The sequence below is a fragment of the Panthera uncia genome (genome assembly GCF_023721935.1).
Source record: "Panthera uncia isolate 11264 chromosome B3 unlocalized genomic scaffold, Puncia_PCG_1.0 HiC_scaffold_1, whole genome shotgun sequence".
Taxonomy (NCBI): domain Eukaryota; kingdom Metazoa; phylum Chordata; class Mammalia; order Carnivora; family Felidae; genus Panthera; species Panthera uncia.
Genome location: NW_026057582.1, coordinates 72935864 through 72955594, shown reverse-complemented (window position 1 = coordinate 72955594; position 19731 = coordinate 72935864). Strand labels below are relative to the sequence as shown.

At 41.2% G+C, this 19731-nt stretch overlaps 2 gene segments (V, D, J or C); both read left to right on the top strand.

Moving 5' to 3' along the window:
• The first annotated feature begins 6050 nt into the window (after nucleotides 1-6050).
• Nucleotides 6051-7061, top strand: LOC125908812 (T cell receptor alpha variable 24-like). The segment is given in 2 exon segments: nucleotides 6051-6457; nucleotides 6618-7061. Coding segments are annotated over 2 exon segments (531 nt in total).
• Nucleotides 7062-15945: 8884 nt separating this feature from the next.
• Nucleotides 15946-17380, top strand: LOC125908818 (T cell receptor alpha variable 3-like). The segment is given in 2 exon segments: nucleotides 15946-16297; nucleotides 16429-17380. Coding segments are annotated over 2 exon segments (435 nt in total).
• The last annotated feature ends 2351 nt before the right edge of the window (nucleotides 17381-19731 follow it).

The window sequence follows — 19731 nt, the reverse complement described above, 5'->3', positions numbered from 1 at the left end:
ACCGTGGCTTTGGCAGAAGCACACTGCGGGCACTGAACACAAATACATATTCAGAATGTTTATTTAAGTGGAAAAAAAATCTTGCCCATACTCAGGGACAGTTGATAACACTGTCTTGCGTTCTGTGAAACATGGTTAAGAATGATACCTGTGGCTGGTGCCTGGATGGCTCAGTTGGTTAAGCATCAGACTCTTGACCTCGGCTCAGGTCATGATCTCACGGTCTGTGAGTTCCAGCCCCTGCATCGGGCTCTGGGCTGACAGTTCAGAGCCTGCTTGGGATTCTCTCTCTCCCTCTCTCTCTCTGCCCCTCCCCTGCTTGTCTCTCTGTCTCAAAATAAATAAAAATAAACTTCCAAAAGAAAAAAAGAATGATACCTGATTTTTCATTAGAAGCAATAGAAAGTTATCAAGAGAAAACATTTTTTAAGTCCTTAAAGAAAACAAACCTTTTAAGCTTGATTCCTATGAACATGAAAACATATTTTGGGGTTTCTTTATTTTTAAATTGAAGCATAGTGGTCATATAATATTATATTAGTGTCAGGTGTACTCTCTAGTTATTTGACAATTACATACATTATGAGACACTCACCATGGCTAAGTGTAGTCACTATATTTCATCATATGAAATTATTATAATATTATTTACTATATTCCTTATGCTGTACTTTTCTTCCCTGTGACCTATTTATTTTATAACTGTAAGTTTGTACCTTTGAATCCTGTCTTTGTTAAAAATCACTGGTAAGAAGGTGGAAAATCAATGCACGGACTGGTAAACGATATTTGCGATGCATATTTCTGAAAAAGGATTCAGATGCAAAATATATAAAAAGCACATGTAATTCAATAAGAACGCAACAAATAAAAATGACAAAAACTTGAAGAGTCACTACAGAAATATATCAAATAGCTGACAAACATACAAAAAAAGCTCTTAATATTATTATTCATTAGGGAAATGAAAATATAACCCCACCTGAGTATTTCATCTGCCCTGAGTATATGAACGTAGCTAGGAGGAAATGACCCTAATAGAATAGGAGAAAATAATGATTATCTCTGGGGAAATACAGGACTGAGTGAATTTCAGAGAAACTTCCATCACTGAATCCATGTGGAGAGAAACAAAAGCAGTAACAGGTCACAAACCTGGACATTGAAGGAAAGGCGGGCTTTACTAGGAAAAAAGAAACTTGGTGTTTATTGAGCTTATTATATGTTAGGCACTGCAGTATGCATTTGGATTCATTATCTAATTAAACACTGCAAACCCTATGAGACAGGTTTTATTATCCCCATTTTATAACTTTTGTTTTAAAAATGTTTATTTTTTAAGTAGAGTTGACATACACGTTCCCATTTTTTGTATTTGGGAAATGAGACATAACTTTCCTAACTTTAAAAGCATCTCTAACTTATATCATCAGCCAGGGTGTAACACCTTACAGGGCTCTGAGAGAGTAAGGTTTGGAATATGGAGAAGCAATTGGCCCCAGAAGAGGGTGGCTGGATACCTCAGCAATGGTAACGTTTCTGGTTTCAACTGGAACTCAAAAAGAACTAGAAAAGAAGATGGTGAACCCAAGCACAAATTGTCCCAGGGTCCATACATGAAGAAATCGTCCACTAACCAGTTAACAGCGCTGAATGCTTTCACAAATCTCTTACACAGCAGTGTTCTGGGAGCAATAAGGGGTTACAGGGAAAGAAGAGGGATTGTTCCTTAAACACTCACAACATGTTTCGATATCAAGATACTTGCTGCTTGCCTTTGTCCTCTCTGCCTATAAAACTGCACTCTCCCCAAAATATCTGCATGGTGTACCTCTGCACTTCCTTTACATCTTTATTCAAATGTCACCACTTTGTGAATCTTTTCTCTCTATTTTTCTACCCTGAGAATCAGGCTCCAGCGTACTCCAAGTTATCAAAAACGAGAGCAGTTCTTTACTGAAGCACTGCCACCTGGTGTTCTGCTAAAATATTTTGTGACACTGGCCTTGCTCTGCCCTCCAGTGAGGACAGCAAGGTTAAATTGTGGCAAAGACTCGTCCTGGCAGGAGCTACCATTGCTGAACCAAAGTCAGTGAACTTGCCATTGCTGTTATCATGCAAGAGAAGATTCAGGAGGGCTGGCTGGTTTTTAACCTTTTGGCCAACCAGATGTGAAAGTGATTGACTTCCAAATTATACCTATAATATGTGGGATGATTCGAGCTGGAGAATAATAAGATATCGGGGAAAATTGTGTTTACTCCTCTGTCCTTTATTGTAGTATAGAAATATCCTGAGAAGTGGGAGCAAGGATCAATGATGTAAAATAATAATAATAATAATTGTGTCATAGAGAACACTGCTTGGTTTACTCTTTTCATGTTATCCTATGCCACCCAATCCCCCAATATGACAACATAATGCACTGACTTCCCACTGACAGAATCAAACATGATAGACCCTGGATACTTACGATAATACGTGAAATACGCTATGTAAATTGCAAAATTTACCTCGGAAAATATTGAGCTTTCTCTTGTGAATAAACTCCACTGCAATTTCAGACTGTGTCTCGCAAGCCCTCGGTGTTTTATACATTACATGCATCTCGTTGAGTGCCTGAGGTAAGGAAGTTATTGCACTAGGTGACTGGCATGTGTGTTCTCATTTAATTCTTATTGGAACACTTCAAGGTTCCTTTCGGGAGACAGTGTAGCAAAATGCTTGAGACCACTTTGCTTTGGGACCAACGTGCTTGGATTTCCAGATCTACCATTCATCAGTTAAGATCTTAGGTAAATGAGTTAATAATTTTTATGTGTCAGTTTCCTCATCCCTATAGTGTGAGTACTGATGAGAAGTAAATGAGATGATGCCTGCCAATGCTTAGTCCATTGCCCAATAGAAGGATACTGACCATTTACAGAAAAAAATTGAGCATAAGAGAGGTAAAATACCTTGCCTACTGTCACAGAGCAAGTGACAGAATGGAGCCTTCCCTCCATATCCTGTTTACAGCAGATGCTTTTCCTCATGCCAAAAATAACACTCTATTTCATTATAGTATTGTATTGTCTTTAAAATTTTTTTTTAATGTTCATTTTATTTTTTGGAGAGAGAAAGAAACAGAGTGCGAGTGGGGGAGGGGCAGGGAGCTGGAGACACAGGATCCGAAGCAGGCTCCAGTCTCCGGGCTCTCAGCACCGGGCTCAACGCGGGCTCGAACTCGCAAGACTGCGAGATCGTGACCTGAGCCGAAGTTGGACGCATAACCAACTGAGCCACCCAGGCGCCCCTGTATTGTCTTTATAGAGCATATCACTGTTTAAAATTATCTTATTTTTAAAAAATCTCTTTAATTTTTTTCTTCTCCTCTATCTTCTTCACTACTGCATCTTCCTTGCCTGAACAATGCCTAGTACAGAGGAGGTATCATCAATACATACTTGTTGAATGAATGTACAACAGATAAAATTACCCCTTGAACCAAGGTGAAGTTTAAGGGCACCAACCCCTGCACCACTGAAAATCTGTGTTTTTAAATTCTGGCTCGCCAAAAAACTGCTAACAGCCTTCTGTTGACCAGAAACCTTACTGGTAACAGTTGATTAACATATTCTTATATTAACATATAATTATACATTTGTTATATGTATTATATATTGTATTCTTACAAAAGTATGGTAGAGGAAAGACAATGTTATGAAGGAAATCATAAGGAAGAAACAATACATTTACAGTACTGAACTGTATTTATCAATACCCTACCTAAGTTTATGTTACCTGTTTACAGGATAAGTTGTCTGCCAGTACCTGTATCAATATTGTCTTACATGATACAAAACACTGTAGGGGCTGTATGCATTGCTAACATTAGACATCAAAAATGAAAAGATAATGTGCGAAACAAATTCCTATTTATTTACAGGTATAACAATTCATGCATTGATGATGAAGAAGCAGCGATATGATTGCTTTATGGTAATTTAGTGAACTGGCATGATCGCTTCACGAGCACAGCAGATAAGCCTATGTGTATACCATAGTGTAATGATTATGATTCATAACCATTAGTATATAGCCTAGCCTCCACACCAGCGAATGAATTGTTATAAAGATTTTAGGGCATAGAGTATTACAGTCATATTTATAATACAGCTTTGGAAACATAGTTACATTTTTAAAAAACTGTTTACTTGATACAATTTCTTCAATAAAGAGAAAGAGAGGCATACTTTACGGTAACGTGATTCTTTGAAAGCAAGTGATAAAACGGTAAGAAAACGAACATAGTTTTAAAAAAGGAAAACTGACACGTTAGTTTTAAATTAAATATCATTCCCCTTATGCCTATGTAAGGGTAGGCTGTGAATGGGATCATGTACGGTGAGTGTTTGTGTGTGTAAGTTTTGATACATTTTAACTTTTAGAATACATTGGTGTATATTTTATAGTCATAAATGATAAAATGGTATCTATCTATCTATATATATATATATATATATATTTTGTGCGTTAGTGACATACCTAACTTTTTCTTAATTTTTTCCCATATTACTAGGCTATCTAGCTTATCTGCAAGTTTTCCGAATTGTCTCAAATCTCCCTTGCAATTTCCGACACATTTATTGAAAAATAAACGTATAAAAGTGGATCTGCATGGCTCAAACCTGTGTTGTCCAAAGGTCCACTTTATGTCTAGAGTCCTCGCAATTCCAATACTAATGTAAAGGATTAAGATGGACTAATCTGTGTGTTATTTATCCAGAATTGTCAAGATTTCTACCCTGCAAGTCACTTAAGGTATGATTTTTTTAATGTTTATTTATTTGAGAGAGAGAGAGAGAGAGAGAAAGCACTCAAGTGGGCAGAAAAGGGGGGGGCAGAGGATCTGAAGTGGGCTCCACGCTGACAGCAGAGAGCTCCATGTGGGGCTTGAACCCCCAAACCACGAGATCATGACCTGAGCCAAAGTCAGACTCTTAACCAACTAACTGAGCCACCCAGGTGCCCCAAGGTATGATTTAACTTATGTAAGGTATCTAGCGGTCAGTTGGCTTGGCCTCTGTTTCAGGCAAAGTAGGTGGCTAAAAATTGCAGATTCTGCCCTATTAGTTACAGGAATGCTCCCTCTGTCAGAGGCATGCCTTTCTTCTTGAGGACCCTGCCCCTCCAATGTGTGAATGAACTCATCAGTGGATCAGTATTTTCAGCAGATACACATTTTACATCAAGTGGGCTTTCTGAGCGGTGAGGACAGACTCTCAGTATCACTGAGGCGTCTGAATGCCGTGATCTGAAGAAAAAAGGAGCTTGACTCGGAGTGGCTGTTGTTTTTCTCACAGCCCATCCCTAGCCCTAGCCCTTACACTTCTGAACCAGGAGATATTTCTAGGATTTCTGTCATGAACCACAGCCACATCTCTTTTCTTAGAAAGGAGAACTATAAATTAGCCATTGAGATGCGTTTGCAACCTACTCCACTTTTCAGAATATGATTTGAGTCTGTGGAAAACACTCTTTAATATTAGCCACTAAACCATGCTGTTTCCTTACTTATTTTAGTTGTTCACAGGAAGGGGTTTGAAACCAACTTATACCACCAATTTCCCAGAAGTAGATATATATTCTGAATAATCTTAATTCCTGCAATCATGCACTATTACTTTTTTTCTGGGCACCTCTTATTTCTCCAACTACATTTTGAGCTCACAGAAAACAGAGAAGGTTGCTTTTGTAATTTTCAGAGCTCAGAGGGAAATCCTAGGCACAAAAATAACTGCTTAAGCAAATGCATGTATGTTAAGTCAAACTAACATTATACCTCAGACTCTTGACTTCAGCTCAGGTCATGATCCCAGCGTGGTGGGATCGAGCTCCGCTGAGCAAGCAGCTTGCTTGGGATTCTCTCTCTCTCTCTCTCTCTCTCTCTCTCTCTCTCTCTCTTTCTCCCTCCCTCTGCCCCCTACCCCACTTGTGCTCTCTCTCTAAAATAAAACAAAATAAAATAAATACATTTTTTGAAGATCCATGGAAAGATTTCTAGCCAAAGTGCTTTCCCTATCCCAGATTGCTATGGTACCTGTAACTCTCTCTGAAGCAGAAAAATGGCAGTCCATGATTAAACAGCCAATGTCTCATAGGTTACCCATTCTCTTTGTGTGGCATTTCCCCAATGCTTGTAGAGCTGGCATCAAAAAAAAAACCCCAAACAAAAACAGTGTTTGATCTCTCCTTTTGAACCACAGGAAACTGAATCTAGGGCAGAGTTGGTTGGTGTGTTTCCAGGACATTTAGATGAGCTTGTCTGTGATTGGCTGTGCAACCAGATGCGACATTCTGTTTTCTGAAACAGATCTAGGCTGCAGAGCGTTCCTCTGCGGAGATCCTTGGGTAGGATCAATGGAGAAGAGTCCTTTGGCAGCCTCGTTGCTAATCTTGTGGCTTCATCTTGGCCGTAAGTCTTTGGGTTGCCAGAGAGATTCTGGACAGTCGTGGGTGGTGATGGAGAAGGGGGAGAGGGTGGTCAGACACCTCTAGGTGTTACTTGGGAACGTGCAAAGAAAATGGAAACTGTAGAGACCAATTTCTCTGTCTGACCCTGTCTTTCTCAACAGGAGTGTGCAGCGTATTGGATGTGAACCAGTATCCTCTGTCGCTTCATGTTCACGAAGGAGAAAACACCAATTTCACCTGCCATTTTCCTACCAGCAATTTTTATGGTTTACAGTGGTACAGATGGGAACCTGCAAAAAGCCCCAAGTTCCTGTTTACAATTGCTTTAAATGGGGATGAAAAGGAGGAAGGACGAGTAAAAGTCACTCTTGATACTAAGAAGGGTTCTAGCTCCTTGTACATCAAAGGATCCCAGCCGGAAGATGCTGCCACATACATCTGTGCCTTGACAGACACAGTGCTCTCCAGGCACCTGCAGCCCATACCCAAACCCGTGGCTGGTGCCACGGTGCAACGCTGGTCTCAGCGTTGACAAGTGCCATGTGCAGGGTGGAAAAGGCAAATTCATTGAGTTACAGTGTTTTCAATAATCAGAGGAAAGTGCAGACCCAGATACACAAACCTTCCAGTCACTGTAGCTCCCTCAATTAACTGGACTATTACTAAGCCCCACTGACCTCAACTCCCACCAATATATTAGCTGTGTCACTGAGTCGGGTCCCTTGCTTCCTCTTTTGGCATAACCGATTCCAGGTGCACTAGATGGTTACTCCAACCTAGGTAAAGTAATCTGGTTAAACTAGGATAATATTTACTCCTCACTGTTGCTACATCCTAAGCGCTAGTCATTCGGTCATGTCTGTTCACATGCATGAGTGGAACATGTGAATGTGCCCTCTTCTCACTCCTGGCAAGGAGATCTGCCTGTGTCATACCCGGAACAGGCAATGCCAATTCTGGTTTTGGTTCAGTTCATCTTGCCCCCTACGTGATCTGGATTTCATCTCTTCTCATATATGGATATTTGCATTTTTAAAAATCACTTGGGAGGCCTGAAAGGAGCACGGATAAGGGAAGCTCACTATTATGCTTGATCTATCCCCTAGTTTGTACTGGGATTGCGATATTGAGTAAGTAACTGAACTCGATGAGGATCTAAGTTTCTTTCTTTCTCGTTTCCAGGCATATGAGGTGGGTAGAGCATCTGGGGCTGTGCTCATTTTGCAGACTTCCAAACAATCCAGTAGTTTAATACCCCATTGGTGCTCTAGAGGCCTCTAATTCTGGAGCCTTTTGGGGTTTGGTTAACATGAATTAACTCCTTTCTGGGCCTTTTCATCTCATAGCTTGTCAGCTTTCTCTCGACATCTACATTAATGACTGCTCATCCAGCTTCTGTCCAGCTTCTTAAATTACGCTGCCAGTGCTCTCTTTGTCTCTTTCTTTTTGTAGATTTTTGGGTTTTGAAATCTCACTCCTGTCATCATCACATGTAAAAAAAAAAAAACAACTGCATATTTTGAAAACAGTATTGGATTGCATACTGATCCCTCAGATTGGACCCTTATTTAAGAGGCACACATATGGAAAGATTGTTTTTCCAAAAATCATTCACAAGGTAGTAATAACTCCATATGATGGTCAGACTGGGAACAGTTGAGCCTGTCATGTTATTGGAATGTGTGTAGAATGGGAGGTGTGTAGCACAAGACTGAGTGAGGAGAACGTACAGTCCATTGCCCAGTAGCGTTGTTGGAGGAAAACAACACAAGAGAAGGCCATTCACTGTTCTAGCCACTGGTCAGCTTCCCAAATTGGATCTCCATTATTACTGTCATAAAGATCAATGGTAGAAATTTCTAATATTTTCAGTAATAATCCTGTGGTTTTAGCTAACTCTGAATTGGTAGAAACAAAAGGCACAGAAGACAGTCAAGGACAATGTTTGGTTCGTTTGCACATTACCGCAACACAATGCTTCACAGACTTTTTCATGTAACAGGACAGAGAGAAATCGGTTGCATTTGCACAGCGCTTCCGGACAGAATGCCACTTGACACTGGTCCATGACTCCAGCTTCTCTGGGCCCCTTGCTTGCCTTTGGATGCGAGGGGATAAAGCTCTTTCCACACATGTGGCCAATTCCTGGATACAGTGGCACATACTTTGGAAAATCTACTATTAAAAGCATGGGGGAAATGTAAATCTGGAATGCAGACTCCTTACCAAAAAAATATCTATACCGTTACAAAAGTGTAACCAAGGAAATATTAACCACAATTCTCAGTCTCTGAGTGCTAAAATTGATCTGACATTGAAAATGGTCTGTCAAATTTTGATTATTCACAGAGATACAGGCATGCTCTTGTAAATAGCTCCACAGTGTGGGGGCGTCTTTTGTTTGTGTTTTAGAGTTTAGTAAATGGAATGAGAAGAACAAGTGAAGTATAAAAATCACATTGAACAAGATAGTCTTACATCTTCCTGTTTATTGTAGGGCCCCAGCGTGAGCAATCAGCCACCTGCTCCTGTGCTGTGGAAGCCCAGGGCTCACATCACACCCAAGCATTGTCACCATGCCTTCTGTGCCAGAGCGGGAGCGCTGGGGTCATATTTGAAAAGAAGTTCGGTGAAATAGGCAGATGTTCCAGGTGGAACTGTTAGAAACCATCAGAAGTCAGATAGAGGAAAAACACATTTTAATTCTTGCCAATTTCTCCCAAGTCCTCAACAAGACTCTTCAAAGGACTTCAGTGCCATAACAGTTTGCTGCAGAATAAACCACCCCAAAACTTTTAAACAGCTTTTAAACAGCTACCGTTTTACTCTCTCATGATACTTCTGCTCCATGTGGCGTCCAGGGGCTCCACTGGACTGGCACACCCCCAAACTGCTTGCTTAAATGTCTGGAGCCTTAGCGAGAATGCCTGGAAGGCTGGCCTCAGCTGGAACACCGGGATGGCAAGGCTCGTCTCTCATTTGCTGTATTCTCAGAGACTGTTCCTCCCCACATGACCTCTGGAGTGGTCTTTCCAGAAGGGAAGCTGTATATTTTATCTTATGTGGTGGCTCAGGGTTTTCAAAATCACAAAAGTGGCTGACTTTTGCTCATCTGACTTCGGCTCAGGTCATGATCTCGTGATTCTTGGGTTCGAGCCCAGGCATTGGGCTCTGTGCTGACAACTCAGAGCCTGGAGCCTGCTTCGGATTCTGTGTCTCCCTCTATCTCTGCCCCTTCCCTGCTTGTGCTCTGTCTCTCTCTCAAAAATAAATAAACTTTTTAAAAAAAAATCACAAAGGTGGAAACTGCCAAGCGAACTTAACATTTAGTCCTAGAACTGCCACGATGTTCCTTCTGTGGCATTCTGTTTGTTAAAGTGAATCACAAAGCCAGCTCAGATTCATTATGTAAGGGGAGCATGGAATTCAGGAAGAACAGACAGTGGGGGGGGGGGGCATCTAACCAAAAAGCGAATGGAATAAACACATTCCTTGGATGATTTTATGGCCTCTTAATTGTCTGTTGCCTCTAGTCTCTACTCCTTTGGATCTAACTTCTACGTAGCCACTAGAATTATTATAAAATATATATATATTTGATCAGATCACTTCTTGCTAATCTTTGGGTAATGAGGAACCATTAGAAGTTGTAAAGATAAATTCTATATTAAAAGATATGAGTCCGTTTACGTTTCCCCCCTAAGTTATCTTCTTTTTTTTTAAGGTTATTTATTTTGAGAGAGAGAGAGAGAGAGCACGCACCTGTGAGCACACAAATGAGTGGGGGCAGGGCGGGGAGAAGGAGAGAGAGAATCCCAAGCAGGCTCCATGCTGTCACCTGAGTCAAAATCAAGAGTTGGACGCTTAACTGACTGAGCCACCCAGGTGCCCCTCTTAAGTTATCTTCTATGTTCACCTCCCACCCCTTTTCACTACATGCCACAGATGTGTATCTGCTATTTAAAAATTCTAACCACTTATGCACACACTGAACTCTTTCTTAAATCTGTGCCCTTGCAGATGCACCCCCTTTGCCCGGAATATACCTTCCCCATTGTAAAATGTCTACTCATCCAACTTGTCCAGTTCAGACAGCATTGTGTACCTCTTATCTGAAATCTCATAGGATAACACATAGCATTTTAGTATAAATATTCTTGAATCTGTACTCCCTCGTGATTATTTTAACAAAAATATTTGCTACTTTGAGCTGTCTTATATTTATATTCAGTGCAAGGGGCGCCTGGGTGGCTCAGTTGGTTAAGCGGCCGACTTCAGCTCGGGTCATGATCTCGCGGTCCGTGAGTTCAAGCCCCGCGTCGGGCACTGGGCTGACAGCTCAGAGCCTGGGGCCTGTTTCAGATTCTGTGTCTCCCTCTCTCTGTTCATGCTCTGTCTCTCTCTGTCTCAAAAATAAATAAACATTAAAAAAAAATTTTTTTTATATTCAGTGCAAGCATTTCCTACTGGGAGGGGAGAGATTCCTTCTACTCCTCAAACCAGTTCCTTCTTCTCTTCATTTAGCAAATTTCTACGTCACGCCGTGGGGCCCAGAGACAGTTTACAACAGAGAGTACGGTGTGTGTTGGAGAAGAGCAGATTTCTCCCACGCCAGACGTTCTCGCTCCAGGTTAGGCTTCCGTGTGCACTGCAGCCTTGCCCTTGTTCTGCCCAGAAGTGACACAATGATTCAAGTTTCCACAGTGCCCCTTCCAGACTCCTTGCTCTTTTGGCATGGGAAGGAGACTTCATTATCACAGCACTGGTTTTGCCTTCATTTGGGGGCCCCGAACCAACATTCCTGGGAAGGAAAGAGGATCCCAATGGCGTGTATGTCCAAAACGTTTATCTTAACTCACGAGATTTTCATTTTCTAGCTCATCCTGAAACTGCTAAAACAGAACATGTTCTGTTTCCATATTATTCTTTAATTCAAATTCAGATCCACTTTTAACTCTTAACTTGAAGTGTTGAGATTTCTGCTATTAACATCTACATGGCAATACTTCAAAGACATTAGAGCGCCTATAGTGGATTAAACCATGAACCTCCCAAAGAGACGTCTGCTTCTTAATCCTCGGGAACTGTGAATGTGACCTTACCCGACAAAGAGCCTTTGCAAAAGTAATTAAATTAAGAATAGCAATATAAGATCATCCTGGATTATCCAGGGGGGTCATAAATCCAATGGCAAATGTCTTTTTGAGAGACACACAGAGGAGAAGGCCGGGTGAGGCACTCTGGCTAGAGGTGGAGTTTGGAGAGATGCAGCCACAAGCCAAGGGATGCCTGGAGGCATCAGGAGGTGGAAGAGGCAGGGCAGGCTCCAACCCCTGAGCACTCAAAGGGAGCATTGCCCTGCTGACACCTGATTACATACTCCTGGCCTCCAGTACTGTTAGAAAATAAGTTTTTGTTATTCTGAGCCACCACGTTTGTTACAGTAGACCTAGAAAACGAATGTGGTTTCTCCCTAAAGTAACTTGACTGTCTACATTCCCAAAGGGTATATGCAAGCACACACATTTATTTATCATTTAACAAATATTTGAGTACCCACTGTTTGCCAGGTATTAGAATAGTTTGTGGGAACCTGGTGATGAACAAAGACAAACATTGAGTAAGTGACTACCACACGTCCGGGACTTTACTTGTGATACAGTAGCGACAAAAACAGACAAAATTCCTTGTTTTCATAGACCCCACATTCAAAAGAGGCACTGTCCAACAGAACTTTCTGAGGTAGCAGAAATATCTATATTCACACTGTCCACTAGCCACTAGCCCTACGTGGCTATTGAGAACTTGAAGCGTAGCTAATATAACTGACAAACTAAATTTTATTTTATTTTTACTCCTTTAAAGTTTTTATGGATTTATTTTGAGGGATGGAGGGGGGGGAGAGAGAGAGAGAGAGAGCAAGAGAGAGAGAGAGAGAGAGAGAGAGAGAGAGAGAATCCCAAGCAGGCTCTGAGCCCGACGCGGGGCTCAAAGTCACAAAGTGTGAGATCGTGACCTGAGCCGAAATCAAGAGTCAGACACTTATCTGACTGAGCCACCCTGACACACTAAATTTTAAATTTTATTTAATTTTAATTACTTTAAGAAGCCTCATGCGGCTAGTAGCTACCATATAGGTCAGCGCAATTGTTAAGGATGATATCTAGTATACGCCCTCAAGGTAGATGAATATGAGGCAGCTCAGACAATTAACAGATCATTATCACACAGGGCAGTAAGTACTGTGGTAAGTGAGATTGAAAATCTTTGGAGCCGTGGGGAGCTATTCTACCCACGTGTTTTAAGGAAGCCTTCTTAGAGAAATTCATATGTGATAGATAAGACCTCTTCTTTCAAATTATGTTGATTTTTTTAAAAATCACTGATATGTGAACAAGTAACACATTGGGACAGTAGAGATGACCTCTAAACTGATAATTAATAACCAGGGTAATCTGTAGGATGACAGAGAAATAGGTACTTTTTATCTTCTACTTTGAGATCATGGGTGACCTAACAATAAATTATGAGTCTTTTCCCACATTTATTTAAATATCTGTGACCTAGTATGTTCCATTAGCTCATGCACAGACAAACGCTACTTTTTTCTGGATGAAACTGGGAATGCCAAATGGAAGTTTTATTACCTGTTGACATCCTAGTTTTAAATCACAGAACCCATTTTTTTTTTTAAAGACAAAGTATTCCTCCCTGAACGGTATCAGCAACAGTAAACTTTTTTTCCCCAAGTCTTGACAAATATAGGCACCATTTGAAGTAGAAAACAGTGGCTCAGTGGGTTAAGCATCTGACTGCCACTCATCTCAGGGGTTCCTGAGTTCAAGTCCCGCATCGGGTGAACTGGAGCCTGGCTTCCGGTAAAAACCCGAGCCCTGCGTGTGTGTGTGTCTCTCTCTGTCTCTCTCTCTGTCTCTCTCTCTGTCTCTCTCTCTCTCTCTCTCCTCCCCCTTGCTCATGTGTACCCTCTCTCTCTCTCTCAAAACAAACAAGTGTATAAGGAATCGGTTATAAAATCGGCACGTTTTGAGTCTGGCCCCCAGGAGGCAGCATCTGCAATCATAGACCCTCTTCTGAAGGTGATTGAGAAAAATAGTCTGATTGGCTACCTGAAATTGCAGTCACTTCTTTCCCCTTTCTTTCCAAAAGGCAGTGTAGTGGTACACTACATTTCTTTGGGTCTGGGAGACTCTTGTAACAAGGGAAACACATTTAGGAGCAACCAGATTCAGTCATTCTTTCTGAAGAGGAAGAAGAGGAAGATGTTACTTACAGTACCAGTGTTGATCTTGTGGATGCAAATATCACGTGAGTTTGAGATTTCCCTGATTGCTTCCAGAGAGCCCAGCATAGTGGAATACCATCTGCAGGAATGAGATTTTTCTGATTAAGAGCAAAAATATTGGAGAGGGGGAGCTAAAAAATAAGAAAGTTAGAGGCACTTGGGGAGGGAGACAGGGAAAGAAGGAGAAAATTAGACAAGAAGAGTGTAGCTCAGAGAATAGAGATCTAATCAGATTTTCTCTGATGCCTCCCATTGGTTTTTTGTTTGTGGTTTTTTTTTTTAACAGAAGTGAACGGACAAGAGATAAAGCAAATTCCTCAATTCCTGCTTCTACAAGAAGGAGAGAACTTCACCATTTACTGCAATTCCTCAAGGACTTTAAACAGCTTACAGTGGTATAAGCAGAGGCCTGGGGGCAGTCCCGTCCTCTTGATCACCTTAGTTAAGAGTGGAGATGTGAAGCAGAAAAGACTGACAGCTTGGTTTGGAGACACTAGAAAGAACAGTTTGCTGCACATGGTGGCCACCGAGACTGCAGATTCAGGAGTCTATTTCTGCACAGGGGCACAGTGTTCTCAAAGCACCTGCGACCTGTCCCCAAACCTTGCTGTGGAGCTCCAGGAGCAACGCTTCCTTATCTCTCTTTAGGGCAGGAGTCAGAGAAAGCTGAAGGCACAATGTCTGTGTAAAGTTAAATGTTAAATAATTTTAAAAGAATCTCCAGACTCAGATGGCTTAATTGTGAGAATTCTATTAAACATTTGAAGAATTGGCATGAATTTTAAACAAGTTCTTCCAGAAAATAGAGAGTAATTGCTAACTCCTTTTATGAACCTAGTATTACTCCAGTACCAAAATCAGACAAAGGACATACAGAAAACTGCAGAGTTCCCTCATGAATGACTATAGGCACAAAATTTAACAGAATATTGGCGAGTAGATTCATCAATATATAAAAAGAATAATACCAAACGCGAATGGATTTTTCCCAGGGATGCAAGACTGCTCTGCTTCAATGTTTGGAACTTAACTGATGCAATCTACCTTCCTAACAGGCTAAAGAAGAAAATCACATGATCGTGTTAATCTATGCAGAAAATAAGTTTGCCAAAATTCAACATTCTCGCTTGCTAAAAATTGTGACAAACATAGGAGTAGTGAAATCAAATCATTATTGATGGTGGGGCTTTCAAAGTCTTCAGCATTGCTCTGTTGAATGTCCCTTTGTTCTTAAAAGTCCTTTTCCCTTCTCTTTCTGGACACCAGTCATTTCTGACTTGTCACTTACTTCTCCAGGCTACTCTTTGAGGTTTCTTTGGTACGATTTCCACTGCCCTCTCTTTGGTGTTGGGTTCCTTGGGCATTTCCCTTAGTTTCTATTCTTTTCTCTGAGTATTGCTTTTCTCAGAGTATTGCTCTGAGTGTCTTGGTGAAATTATATCTACTATTTAAAGGGAGTACTATATCATAAATAATATAGTGGGTGAGGAGCTGGGCTTGGTGTATAACAGAATTAGATTCCAATTCTTATGTTGTCCTTGGACAAAGTATTTAACTTCGTAAAGATTTGATTTCCCGTCAGTAAGTTAGGATAATATCTACTCTAAGGGACATTAGTAGTAAATTATCAGTGGTTAATAACACGGATTTTTGAATCATTCTAATGGGACAAATTCCAGTTGTCACTTACTGTGACCTTGGAGAAATTACAAACTTCCTTCCACATTTCAGTTTTCTCATTTATAAAATGAGGATGGTAATACTATTTCCTTCATTTGGCCAAATAATAGTACTTACTTCTTTTTTTTTTTTTAACGTTTATTTATTTTTGAGACAGAGAGAGACAGAGCATGAACGGGGGAGGGTCAGAGAGAGGGAGACACAGAATCCAAAACAGGCTCCAGGCTCTGAGCTGTCAGCACAGAGCCCAACGCGGGGCTCGAGCTCACGGACCGCAAGATCATGACCTGAGCTGAAGTCAGATGCTTAACCGACTGAGCCACCCAGGCCCCCCTAGTACTTACTTCTTAAGATGAAAACAGACTCTTAGTAAGCAGCCCCTTAAACACACTCTCATCAGATTATAATGCTAAGAAATTCATTCAAGCCTAAATAGGAGCAGGAAAAAGACAGGCACAAAAACCTTGACACAATTTGTTACCATATTTGACCCCCAGAGGGTGATATTGTGTAAACTGGAAGAGACTCTTCTAAAAAAAAAAAAAAAAAAAAAAAAAAATTCTACCTCACTTCTGTGAGCTTCTTTACCTTACAGCTCAACAGAGACACACATTCTGAGTAGGCTAGACACCAGGAGCAGTCATTGTCAAGGAAGCGTCTCTTACTATCTCTAGAACTTAGCCTTTGAACGGGGATTTCTGGAAACTCAAATTTTCCTTGTTACAAAGACTCAGCGCAATCCGGCAGGCTTCTTCCTGCTCCTCAGGGGAAATCTTCCAGAACACAGCCGTCAGCTTCCTCACCGCCTAGCTATGTGCTCAGTGACCATCCTGCTGTTTGGAATGCTCTTCACAGTGAGTAAGTAACACTGTATTTTACACTCCTGCCTCCATGTCAGAAACACTGTTCTGACTGGAATCTGCAGGGAGACACTGTCTCATTTTAAGTACGTCTGTCCTGGTCTCACTGACTCAGCATTGATGTTTCAGGAGGAATGGGAGCCCAGTCAGTGACTCAGCCTGATGCCCAGGTGTTGGTCTCTGAAGGAGCCCGTCTGGAGCTGAAGTGCAACTATTCCTCTCGTGGAACGACTTACGTCTTCTGGTACGTGCAGTACCCCAACCAAGGACTCCAGCTTCTCCTCAAGTACATATCAGGGGACACCCTGGTTAAAGGCCTCAACGGTTTCGAGGCTGAATTTAAGAAGAGTGAAACCTCTTTCCACCTGAGGAAATCCCCAGCCCTTGGTAATGACGCGGCCAAGTACTTCTGTGCTGTGAGTGACACGGTGCCTGGGACTGCAGGGGGACCTGAACACAAACTTCCTGAGACACCGCAGTTTTCAGAGACTCAAGGACACAGTCTGACTTGTTTTTAGCAAAGTCTGTCATTTGATGGAAGTGAGCAAATGGAGGAAGAGACCTCTGGGGGGGTGCTTGGCTCCTGGCTCCTGAGGATAAATAGGAACTTCACCGTGTATCTTCTTTTACTACTGGGTCATGTAGACAAGTCCTAGAACAGAGACACTTGTATGGATATTCTCCTGCCATTTGGGGATATTGCATTCTAGAGGGTCCGGATTCCACTTTTATGTGACCAATACTGACCTTCTAATCTTTCACTTTCTGAACTCACCTCCAACATGCTCTCCACACCATCTTTTGCTTTTTTTTACTTTCTAACAGCTCCATTCTTTCAGTCTCTGGTCATAACTCAAGAGTTATTTTTGATTCTTATTTTTTCTCTCACTGTTGACATCTAATCCACCAAAAACTCCAAGTGGCCCTACCTTTAAAATTGATCCATAATCTGACCACTGTTACCATCTTCACTATACCTCCCTGGTCAAGCCCCCCTCATCTCTCAGATGAATTACTCTGAGAGTCTTCTAAGGGTCCCTTGGCTTGTCCTCCTACACTTCCTCCTCCTCCTCCTCCTTCTTCTTCTTCTTCTTCTTCTTCTATTTTTTTTTAAGAGCTGGGTCAGCCAATCAGCTTTTTAAAAAAATGTTTATTTATTTATTTTTGGGAGAGAGAGTGGTAGAGAGGGGGCAGGGGAGGGGCAGAGAGAGAGGAAGACAGAATCCCAAGCAGGTTCTGCACTCTCAGTGCAGAGTGTGTTGCGAGGCTCAAACTCATGAACCTCGAGATCGTGACTGAGCCAAAATCAAGAATCAGGTGCTTAACTGAACCACCCAGGCACCCCTACAGTTCCTTGTTAATACAGCAGTGTCTTCCTCACTTTGGGCTGCTGTATCAAGTACCGTTGACCAGGTGGCTTATAAACAACAGAAATTTATTTCTCACAGTCTTCAAGGCTGGAAGTCTGAGATCAGAGTGCCGGCATGGTTGGGTTCTGGGGAGTATTCCTTCCCAGACTGCAGACTGCCAACTTCTCGGTGCATCTTCATGTGGCAGAGAGCAGAGAAGAGCAAGCTCTGTCAGGACTCCTGTAAGGTCACTAATCCCATTCAGGGCTCCACTCTCATGACCTCACCTAATCCTAATTACCTCTCCAGAGCTCCACCTCCTACAATCATCACATTAGGGGGTGGAGTTTCAACAAATGAATTTTGGAGGGCACACATTCAGTCCATGACAAGCAGCCCATGTGATTCCTTAAAACATAGGTCAGGGGTGCCTGGGTGGCTCGGTTAAGCATCAGACTACAGCTCAGGTCATGATCTTGCACTCCGTGAGTTCGAGCCCCGTGTCTGGCTTTGCACTGACAGCTCGGAGCCTGGAGTCTGCTTCAGATTCTGTGTCTCCCTCTCTCTCTGCCTCTCCCTGACTCACACTCTGTTTTTCTCTCTCAAAAATAAAGAACATAAAAAAACATCTTAAAAAAAAAAAAACAAGAGCAACACAGGTCAGATCATGTCACATAAATGCTTTCAGTAGTTTCCCATTTTTCTCAAAGTCCTTACAATGGCCTATAGACTCTACATGATCTTCTCCTGTTACCTTTTTAAAATGCTAAGGGGGAAAAATTAGTTTTCAATCCTGAAAACCACAGCCAATGAAAATTCCCTACTGAGATTATGGTAAAATAAAGACTTTCTCCAGTGAAGGAAAACAGAATTCACTGTTAAGTGGACCTACCTTAAAAGAAATCCTGAAGGAAGTTCTTCAGACTGAAAAGAAATGATACCATAGGAAAATCTGGAACTTTAAGAATGAAGTAAGAACAATGGAAATAGTAAAAGTCTGGTCGTACGTAAGAAATGAATTTTCTTATTTAAAACATGTATAGCTACTGAAATAAAATCATTACAACATTGGTGGTGGGGCTTTCAAAGTCTCGGAGCACCTGGGTGGCCCAGTCGGTTGAGCGTCCGACTTTGGCTCATGTCATGATCTCACGGTTTGTGAGTTTGAGCCCCGCGTCGGGCTCTGTGCTGAAGGCTCAGAGCCTGGAGCCTGCTTCGGATTCCGTGTCTCCCTCTCTCTCTGCCCCTCCCCCACTCATGCTCTGTCTCTGTCTCAGAAATAAATAAACATTAAAAAAAATTTTTTTTAAGTCTGAAATGGAAGACATCCAACAGCTATAAAATGAAGGGGGGGTAAAATAACCTATACAATCATAACATTTCTATATTTTGCTTAAAGCACTGAAAAAACTCTAAATAGACTGGGAAAGGTGAGGCAGTAGGCACGCTACAGTCCTTAGAAAGCATACTACATAACATACTACAAAAAGAAAGGGCAAATAGATGATAGAATACTGAGAAACAAAATCAGAGTATGCAAACAGAACACGAACAATAAAATGATGGACCTAAATCTAATCACATCAATAATTATGTTAAATACAAATATTTAAATACACAAATTTAAAGAAATTTAAAGACAGACATTGTCAGTGTGTATTTTTTTTGACTCACCTATGTACTGTCTCATGAAACCCATGTTAAATATAATGACATAGATAGATTAAAAATAAAAGTATGGGAAAAGACATCCAGGCAAACACTAATATGGAAAGGCTATATTAATGTCAGACAATTTAAACTTCAGAAAAAGAAATATTACAGAAATAAAGAGGTATATTCCATACGTATAAAAGTTCAGCTTACTAAGAAGACATAACAGTGTTAACATATATGCATCTAACTTCAGAATGCTGGAACCTAAAACTATTAGAACTGAAAGAAAAAAAAATAGACAAATCTACAATTACACTTGGAGACCTTTACCCTTTGTGCTCAATAAGTAACAGAATCCATAGTCAGAAATCAGCAAGATTATAGTAGACTTTCACAACACTATCTACCAATTTGACCTTATTGATAC